The sequence below is a fragment of the Choloepus didactylus genome, chromosome 15 (genome assembly GCF_015220235.1).
Source record: "Choloepus didactylus isolate mChoDid1 chromosome 15, mChoDid1.pri, whole genome shotgun sequence".
NCBI lineage: Eukaryota > Metazoa > Chordata > Mammalia > Pilosa > Megalonychidae > Choloepus > Choloepus didactylus.
Window position 1 is genome coordinate 7007030 of NC_051321.1, and position 10396 is coordinate 7017425.

General features: G+C 48.8%; 1 protein-coding gene across 11 annotated transcripts in view; it reads left to right on the plus strand.

The window, feature by feature from the left end:
- C15H10orf90 (chromosome 15 C10orf90 homolog) overlaps positions 1-8528 on the plus strand; it is a 375991-nt gene extending 367463 nt beyond the window's left edge. For all 11 annotated transcript variants that reach the window (XM_037804315.1, XM_037804312.1, XM_037804313.1 and 8 more), the window contains 3 exons: positions 4133-4196; positions 7435-7534; positions 7624-8528. In XM_037804315.1, the coding sequence (XP_037660243.1) occupies positions 4133-4196; positions 7435-7534; positions 7624-7662 (203 nt within the window). In that variant the 3' untranslated portion in view covers positions 7663-8528. The remainder of the gene's footprint in view (positions 1-4132; positions 4197-7434; positions 7535-7623) is intronic.
- Positions 8529-10396: the final 1868 nt, after the last annotated feature.

Below are 10396 nucleotides of genomic sequence, written 5' to 3' on the forward strand. Positions count from 1 at the left end.
CTGTAGATAACAACCCTGGCCCATAAACAACCGATCCTGCCGGCGTCAGTGGGCCTTGCTGCGTCTGGTGACATTGTCAGCTGTCCGCACGTTGGGACCACCTGTCCCGTGTGTGCGTCTGTGAGTGTGCAGGCCTGCGTGTAGGTGCGGCTCATGATAAACACCCCCATTGTTTATAGAGACTAATGGGATGCCGCAGCTCAGCTTGTACTCAGCTGGTGCTCCCAAGCAGCCCGGAAATCTCCATACCTGGCTGTCTGCTGATTTTGAAATGGAGGCAAGGCCTGAGCAAGCCTGGGCTTGCCAAATTAAATCAACAACCGGCCTTGTGGTTTGGATATGATAATGTCAGAATGCAAGAGATTCAAAAAAAAAAAGGACTTTCCAGAATTACAGTAGTAGTGGGCACTTTACCTTCGTAATTTTATTGAGAAAAAAAATCACCTCCATTTGAATGATAGTGGGAGATAAATACAACCGCAGTTCTCTTTCCTCCATACTAGCAAATTAGAATGCACGAAGCTTCCAGGAAAATGCATAAAATACCCGTAGGCAGGCTGATAACTGTCCTCCCCAGTCACTTTAATTTTATAAAAGCAGAATTTCCATTGAAAGGAAATAGATAAATGGGATTTCGCTGGATTTTTTAACACAGCGCATGCAGGAAGGGTTTCCATCCCCTGAAATGTGATTTTCCCAAAGGTTCCTTGGAGAACCGCCTCCAGTCCCAGGCAGATCCCCGTGGTCCTAGCACATCTCCGCCCAGAACTGCCTTCCTTCCACCCTCTCCTTCCCCCCATCTCCAGGAGCATCTCTTTCTTTTTCAAGACCCAGCTCAGCTTTCTGCCAGAAGTCTCCAGACTCTCCTGCTCGTCCATGTTGGACCTGAACCACCCCCACCCCCAGCTGAGGTTCCCTATCTCCTGTGGACCTCAGTCCTGGCTCCTGAAGTCCTTATTCTTCTGCTATTTGTCTTTGTGCCCTACTGCCCAGCACTGAGGCAAGAAATGAACACTGTCAAATGAATGAATCGCTCAAACTCAAAGCCTGGGAGGCATCCTTGATCCTTCCTCCCCAGCTTCACAACTCATCTTTGAGTCGAGTGCAGACGAGACCTGAATCCTCCCACTTCTCACCGACTGGGCTGCAGGCACCCCCTGATTGGTCTCTGCTGCCCCTGGATTCCCTCTCCTCCAGCCAGCTCACAGACGGGAGAGCAGTTGGCACCAGCTTTTAACAGTGCACATCAGCCCTCCTGCTCAAACCCCCTCAACATGGGTGGTTCCCAGTTCTGGGCTCGCATTAGAGTCATCTGGAGATTCTGGTTCTGATTCCAGGGTCCGGGCATGGGAATCTTTGTCGAGAACACCTGCTCTCCTTCCTCTGGTCTCTCCACCAGCTGGACGCCCCTGTGCCACCTGCCGCCTCTGCACCCTCCCCCACTGCAGCCACACTGGCCCTCTGCCCGGGGCCCCGGGGCCTCACGTGGAGGCTCCTGGGCTCCTTTGGGTCTTGGCCCTCCCCTGGCCACCCCACCCCACTTTTTCATGTCTTCATCACCCTTCTCCAAGACCCCGGGGCTTGTGTATTTATGTCCAGCTCCTCCCCCAATGAATGAAGCCTCATGAGGGCAGGAGGCCTCTTAACTAACATTTTCCTCCATGGCATCCTCTAGCAGACTAGTAGTTGCTCATTAAATGTAGAAGGAGGGAGGAAGGAGCATCTGAGAAATAAATTCCGGATTGGTCTCCAGGGAAACGGGTGAGTGCTTGTGCTCAGCTCCCAAAATGTGGACATTGCAGCCATGAGTGGGTGGCCATGTCCTGTGACCGAGTACCCACGGGGATGGGGCGGGACTGGAGGGAGCCAGTGACCAACTTTGAGAACACAAGCAGGAAACCCTTGGCCCTTCGAGCTTCCTCAACCCTAAAAGTCAAACACCACGATCATGTTACATGGTAAGAAGATGAAGTGAGATGATCTGTGGAGGCATCCAACATATGGCAGCAGAATTATCATAAATAAGAAAGCTGGCCCCTCAGCTGTGTCACACTGCTTCCCCACACCCCCTTTTTCCTCTCAAAGTGCCATGTAGCTTCTGGATATAAGCGTGTTCTTTATACTCTGGTGAGGGTGAGATCCCTTAGCAAGTGAACTTTGTTATAACACTTGCTTCATTTCAAACAACTTCCTCCAGGGGTGGAGCCTCTCTCTCGAGAAAGCCACGAATGCCCCAGTTCTTCATCAGATGGGCTTGGTGCTGTTAAAACTCAAAGCCAGAAGCGACCAAGGCGCAAACACTTCCCCCAAAGTGTGGGGTCAAGCCCCCCCAGCTGGGGGCCCCCCCTCTCTGATGCAGACCTGCTTGATTTGCAGCAAACATGGGCTGCTGGGCCCAGAGTTTAAACATCTGCTATGGTCCAGCAGGCTGCAAAGATTTCAGAAAACAAAACAGTGGAGGTGCCAAAGTGCTCACATGTGCTTTTGTTTCCTCTTGGAAATAAAACCAGAGCTTAATTGTGGTATCAGGTGCTTTAAAGAAACAAACTAAGAAAATTTAAAAAAAAATTTTCTTTTAATTTCCCAGAGTAGACCACATACAATTGAATTGAGGTCATGAAACTCTTACAAATGCAATTTGTACTATTTTTATCTCCTTGGGACACTGTCCATGTCAGCTTCACCTAATCCTGACTTTCCCCGGACTCGAGTCTACTTTTTGGTATGAGTTTCTTTCTTCTTGTCTGAGTAGGAGTCCTCTAGCTGTCAGTGATCGGCCTGACTTAAGCTGACCCCCCCATTCTTTTGGAAATGCCGTTGGGGTTGTCCTGAGGCCCTCAGCTCTGGCCCGGCCTGTCTTGGGGTGAGGGTGGGGGGGTTGGGGAGACGTCCTGTGCCATCCCAGTCTGCGTGGTGATGTGGCCCTGACGCCTTTGCAAACACTGGTGACGTTTTCCTTTATTTGGCGAAGTTCTTCTGGTTTCTTTCTCCCTTCTTTTCTCCTTTGAATCTTGTCTTTGAAGTAATGTAATGGTGCCATTTTTTTTCCCTCTTTTATGTTTAAATAACTCAACAATTACAAGCTCAGCCACTATTGTTTCTTACAGTGTAAACAGTTGTGTGTTCTGTTTCTCCAGGGGGCAGAAAGAACATGCTAATTTTCTTAGTGTCCCTGTCTCTGTTCCACTTAGTTGGAGATTCTGGAACATTCTGCATATTCTGAAACTCAAGAAGATTGCGGTTGCGCCACTGGAGTGTTGAGCAAGGGGGGCAGGCCCAGGTGCGGGAAACACCCTGGGCTCTTGGCCGGGGGTCCCAGGGGCCCCCTCCTGCTGTGGGATACTCACGAGGGCTGAGCGGCCTGCCTGCTTTGCTGAGCGAAGGCGGGTGGAGCCTGTCGCCGTCCAGATGTCCCGGAAAGCATGGCAGCTGCTCAGACCCCCCCACGTAGCACGCACCCCAGGAGCTCTTACGGTGTGCCGAGGCCTTGGATAACCTGTAGGGCTGGGAGGCCCTTGGGGATTTCAGAGTTACTGCAAAAGGCCCCTGGGCACACAGTCTTTTTTGTTTGTTTGTTTAAAAAAAAAAATACTATTTATTTGTAAGTGTGTTATCTGGAAACTTCACTATGTTGAGTAACATGTCCTGATGCTAAAAAGCATTCCAGATTCACACACCTTTGGACGTCAGAAAGGGAGCAAGGAGATCTTCTTGCTGCAGAGGCCGGGCAGCCCTGGGGGAGGATGACCGACACAAGTGAAAGCCCCCACGCTCAAAATGCTCTCAGGAGCATTAGACACAGCAAAAACCTAGCTGGGGGACGGAGGGGGATGGCCTTTCAACGCTGCCCGGGACCCCAGGACTCTCCACTGCCAAGTGATGCATCTAAAAGTGTCTCCCTGAAGGAGGCCAGGTGACCCCAGCCCCAGTACCCCAAACCCTTATTTAACTTCTATGAGGAACCACCCTGGGCAATACCGTCTATGGGGTGAGTCTCTGCTGAGCAGCGGCCTGGGGCTGAGGGTAAGGATGGGTAGCAGAGCACATGCTGGTCCACCATGTTTCTCTAGAATTGGGCTACATCCCATACCTTCTGAAATTAATCCTCTTTCCTTTTTTTTTCCTTCCCTAGATAACTTGTTCAAACCCAAAGAAAGGTTCATTTCAGAGAAGGAGATGCACATGCGATCTAAAAGGTACATAGTTCGTGTGCATTGTGGAAAGAGTGTCTCTTTCTGTCTGGTCAGAATATCCAGCCCACCGTGTAAAGTGGGCGTCCCCCTGGGCGACACATCGGTTTACAGCTGGGGGAGGAGGAAGAGGGCTGGCTGGCTGGAGCCAAGTTCCGCCCAGCAGGGCCACTATTTCTAGGCCCATGTTTCAGGTCTGAGGTCTCCTTGGCTGCAAATCTGAAAAGTTGGTTTAAAGGGGGTGCCTCTGTCAAATTGCACCTCTGAACATTAATGCAACTCCTGGAAAAGGCTCAGGAAAGGGGTAGCTCTTGGATTCTGAACCGATCCAGTAAGTGGTCTCCAAGAGCTCCCCAGACCCTTTGCTGGAACGCGTCTGCACATTCTTCTCGCAGCTCTGGGCAGGTGCCAATTGTCACCATGTGCCTTTGAAGCTAATTTACGAGGAGTAGAGAAGCTGGGCCGAGAGGAAAGGCTCTGAACTTGGCAGCCGGTGGTGCATGGGAGCCAGGGATGCCGCAGAGGGGCCACAAGCTGGCCTTCCTGGCGCTCCATCTCCAGCACGCTTGGCGGCCCCACTGCCTGCAAGTTCTCCTGTTCTGCTTGGCCGGTTGCTATCCAGACTCCCACCCTTTCTCACCGGCCTGGTGCGCACAAAGGCTGCCATTCATTCCCGGACCTGGCCTCCTAACCACAGTGCGCTAGCTAGCGGGGCTGGCCAAGTTCATGCAAGGAAAATGTCATTAGTTCACAGTGAAGTCTCCAGCACTGGGAGGAATTATAATAATTAAATCAAATTGATAGTGCACTTAGAGAAACTAATGAAATAGGAAGGATACTTTTCTCCCCACTCCAGGCACAAAATCTCTGCTTAGACAGTGATTATATTGTTTCCATGATAATTAGCCAACTTTGACCGTCCTTAGGGAGCCTTTGTGTAAATAAGGAAGGGAAAGTGAGGGGAAGGGAAACCCCTCCCCATTAAGGACCTGATTCGTGGCATTCTAACTGGGATTTTTAAAGGGCCACTGGGTTTTAAGACTGGCTGTTTCAGAAATGCAAAGTTGCGTGTAACTCGTGTCAAAAGTATTCCCTTTTCAATTTAGTGAAAAAAAATCAGCTAAATCCTTCCCTCCCAGTTCCCCAGCCCAAAGCTGCTGTAATGGAGCCTTGCAAACTAAGCAGTTAAAACAATAGATCTCAAAGCAGCATTGGTGGACAGGGAGCGTTGTCACCCCGCCATTTTACCGAAGAGGAAACTGAGGATCAGAGAGGACCGCAGGAGTTAGATAATGCTGTCTCCAGAGTCGCGGGCTTCCCCGGCCTGAAGGCAGGTCCCTTCTGATGGATTCAGTAGTTGGGTTTCCACTGTGCTCTGTGGCCTGGGCTCTCACCCTGGCTCTCAAGCCTCATTCACCCATAGAATTACCTGGGAGCTTTCTTTGTAATTATATTGTTGAATTACATTTTCCATTTACACATTCAAATAATGAAGATAAAGCTGAAGTCCCTCTTGATCAACTACTCTCTCTTCCCACTCCAGTCTCCCAGCCTGATCCTATCTCAAGAGACATCCACCATTATCAGCCTCGTGTGTATCCTTCAGGCCTTTCTTTTTGCCTGAAAATAGATTTCTAATTGCATGCAGACGAGTATATACTTTTAACCATCATAGGATCAAACTATATATTATTTTTCTACACCTTACTTTTTTTGCTTTATAATATGTCCATGAGCTCTTTCTGTATCAGAAGATAGTGATTATTTTCCTAGATATCTGCAGAGTATCCATTGTATGGACATACCATGATTTAAGTAGGAAATTTTAACAAAATACTGACTCAGAAGCTCCAGGGATGGGACCTAAGGATTTTTATTTTAAACTCCCCTGAGGATTCTGATGATCCCTGATGATCACCAGAAGTTCCAGGATGGGATCTAGGGATTTTTGTTGTAAAAACTCCCCCGAGGACTCTGATGATCAGGAAGTGAGATCTGAATGGATCCGAAGGAGTGGCCCCTTTCCTACTGATCCTTTTACTGGTTCTCCTGTGGTCCTTTCTAGAATAGCTCCTGAATGTAAAACAGTGTGTTCATTTATTCATGCATTCATTCATGCCATGTTGATGCCCAAAGGGGCCTGGCATGAGCAGAGTTGCATAGCGGTTAAGAGTCAACTGGACAGAGGTTCAAATCCCAGCCCACATTGAACCAGCTGGAGGCCTTTAGGCAGGTCTTCTGGCCTCCCTGGGCTTTGGGCTCCTCCTTTCTATGACAGCAGGATGCTCTATGCCTCTTGCAATCGTTGTGACAGTTAAGTGAGTTAATCCATGTCGAGTGATCCGCCTAGCCTAGCTGATGACCAAGGTGAAGTCACCGGCTAATATTGTCACCATCATTGTTATTTTTATGCTTTGTTGTTGTTATTTTAAAAGCTGGCCATCTGAAACAGATTTTTTCTGGGTTTTAACCATAAAAAGGAAATGTAACCGAATGCCATGCGTACTGCAAGCCCGAAGCCCCAGTACAGTGATTCTACTGGACCAGTGGATTCTAGCTGCTATGCTGGTTAGCAGCACCACAGAGATGGTTTCTATCAGGAGATAGGAAAGAAGGGTCCAGTAGAAGGTCCCTTGGGTCCTGCTTGTAACTTGGTGTTTCCCAGGTTTACACCAGGACAAGAACATAATTCCTGTGCCTAAGTTTAGATGGAAACAGTTTAATCAGAAACACAATAGGGTAAGAAGAAAAGGCATGCAAGCATATGTGTTTCACTCCCATTTAACTCCTGCTACTTACATTTATTTCTTGTTCATTTTCTGTCACTTGAGTGGACAAACTTATTTTGGGGCAAGCGTAAACCTCAGAATTGACAAAGCAGTAGGTTTATATTCCTTCATTTTTCAAGGAAGTCATTAATCATCACACAGAGTGGAAGGACAAGAAAGGTGACTTCTACATATATAAATGGCCAGTCCAGCCTGCCCCCTCCATGTGCTCTGCCCGGCGTGTAGCTGTGCTGTCCTGGGAGGCACAGAGAACAGAGGCCATCACCCTCCAGGGCTGCCCCATCCTTGGGACAGCCAGGGCAGCCTTGGCTTGGGCGTCTCACAGTTTCGAGGTGGCCCATCCACAGCTGGATACCCTCTGAGAGGTGGGAGCCCGCGGACAAGACAGGAGGACGAGGCATGACATGTGCACGCTGTCGCGCTAGCATTCCAAATGTTTGCTGAATCTGTTTCAGGATCTATAATAACTTGCCGGAAGTTAAAAAGAAGAAAGAAGAACAGAAGAAAAGGGTGATCCTACAGAGAAACAGGCTTCGTGCTGAAGTCTTCAAAAAGGTAAGGCATAGCTCTGCCGCCAACGGGTGGGACACTGTGGAGCACAGATACCGAACCTGACCTTGACGTCTTTGTTTTCTACTTCTTAGCAATTGCTGGACCAGCTCCTCCAAAGGAACGCCGTCTAACCACAGCTTTCCCTGCAGCCCACGCTACCTGGATCTGGAACAACTTTAAGTACTGGATAAGCCATTAAACTTAGCATTATCCTCGTTACATGAAAACTCTTATTTTACTTTTGATTTTTTCATAAAGGGCTTTCTGGACTACCAACCCAAACCAGACAGAAGCAATAACTCCTGAGGAAGTGGGTCCACCACTCACTTTATTGTAACTCCCTAGGTATTGTCCCCTTCATTTTTACCTCTATGTTTCATCTTTTGCATCTGATTTTTGCACCCTGCCATTTCCACCAGGCTGGAAGGCCTTATATACTCAAGTGAGCTTAGGTCCCTGCGGGATATTTTCCCACCAAATTCCTGGGACCAAAACCCATCAATTTTTTACTACCAATCCCAGCTCCTGCCATGTCTGCAAACTCCAAATTACCAGGCATTGTATAGTATGTTTAAATCCTCTCTGGATCTGCATTCCTTGCAACACCAGAAGCTGCCTTTGGAAACCAGTGAGTGTGATGGCAGGGACGGATGGGGTAAGCTGTCTTTGTTTATTTGCAACCTGGAGTAGTCACAGCAAGCCTCAGCTACCCCCACCCTCCACCTCCACTCGTAGCATTCTCATCCATCTGGCAAAAGTCGATTTCCCTGGAAGCTAGGAGGGCAGAATTAACTGAAGAAGAGGGTTGTAACTTCAGTGTCTTCAGTCCTCTGCCCCCAACCACCCAAAAAACTGTTGATAACAATGGCCAGATGGCTCCAACTCTGCTATTTGTTCTTCCAAACAGTTGCAATATCCATTATTTGTTATGTTTTAGGAGTTTAGAACAAACTAGATTTTACAACAAAAATGGAAATAAATGTGATTATTACAAAAATTAAAGGGTTTTTAATCGACTTCTGTTGTGGACTGAGTAGCCACTGTAGCCTGAATTGCTGCCCACCCCCAGGGGTCCCAGTTAACCTCTGACCTGCTTCCGGCCCCCTCTGCCTTCTCTCCATCATGGAAGCCCCGGCCAGTCAGCCTTGTGCTTCCAGATGCCCCCGTGGAGAGTGCTGCCCCCAGAGATGGGTCACGAGCAACAGGGAAATCTGTGGAGAGCAAGAAGTAGGATCCTGAGGGCCCCAAATCCTGCTAGGAGAAGAAGGAGGCAGTTGGGGGATGAGCCCGGTATCCTGGGGTCACCACCCTTCCTTCCGTCCTCCCTCTGCCCATACCGCTCCCTCTTTCTGGAATGCCTTTCCTTTCCCGGGTCTGCTGGAAAACTTTCAAATCTCCACTTCAGCATTCTTTCCGGACACTCTGCGCCCTGCCCTGCCCTCTGGTTTGTTCTTAGCACACCTTGCGCAGCTCCCTAGGCAGTGACCTTGGGCAAGGGTGTCAGTCTGGTCTGGTCAGGAGAGAGAAGCCACTTTTGAATAGGGAAGGTCCATGTAGAGAGTCGCTACCCAAAAGGGGATTGGGGTAACGAGGGATTGGCCAAGAAGAAGCACTGAGAGCACTAAAGGATACAGGTAGGGACAGCAGCCCTAAGGAGCAGCCACCACCCTAAGAAGAGTGTCCCCTCCCTCGCTCTGGGCTGAGACCTAGAGGGTGTGGAAGAGGGAACGGCTGTGGCTCTACAAGTGATGGAGACGTTGATGCAGTGCAGAGCGACAGGACTTGCTGGAATCCACTCCAGGATGCGTGGGGAGCCGTCTGAGGCACTCCGTACCTGCCGTAGTGCCTGGGGAAGGTGCTGGGGGAAGCAGCTGACCGCTGGGTGCTGCTGACCTGTGCAGAGTGAACACGCAGCTCCAGGAAGCAACCCCCTTGGCTCCTGCAATCTCTCTCCAGCTCCTCTCCTGACAACACGTAAGTAGTAGTTCCCAGCTAATAGCGGGCCTGGATCCATCTCAACAGAGCAGGCGAAAGGGTGAATTTGGAGCTGAGAGAGAATAAAAATCAGTAACTGGCACAGCAGGTTACTTAACCTTGCCTCAGTTTTCTCATCTGTAAAACGAAGATGATGATGATACCACCCTCGTGGGATTGCTATGAGCCCAGCGTAAGTCAGTCTGGGTTGAGTGCTGAGAAGACGCCTGGCCCAAAGCACCACAATCTTCATCTCTCTGTGCTAAGTAGAGGCAAGAGTAGGCTTGTCCTGGGGAACCTTGAGTGCAGGGGCCTGGAGTTGTTCACCCTATCATCCCCCTTGGCACTGACCATGTCCTCCACAAAGATGGCTGATTTCAAGAATGTTCTGGCTACGGCAAAAAGCAAGTCACACAACCAGGATGCTTTGCAAACTCATTCTTTCTCTCATGCTCTTCTCAATCTTAGAAATAATTTCAGCTGCTCAGCAAGCATATCTTTAAGGTTAATTCCCGCCTTCTTGAACTTATTAGGAATTTTCTAGGATGCTACACTGAATTTTCATTGACATTTTGAATGCTTTAACAAGAAAACATTTTAAGCCAAATCTATGGTATTAGTTAAAGGCCAGTCTTTCTCTGTAAAGACCCTGACACAGCTTTTGCTTGTTTTCTTTAATAGCTTCAGAGAGTTTTCAGAAATTTTCTTAACCAATAGTTTAGACTGTTCTGTAACACTTTGCAAAAGGGGATTTATGTCAGCTAACATTTCAATATCTCAGGGACAAGAACTGGAATGAGGCAACTTTTCCAAAATGCCCATTGTGCCAGTTTGAATGTATTGTGTCCCCCAAATGCCATTATCTTTGTGGTCTTGTGTGGGGCAGAAGTT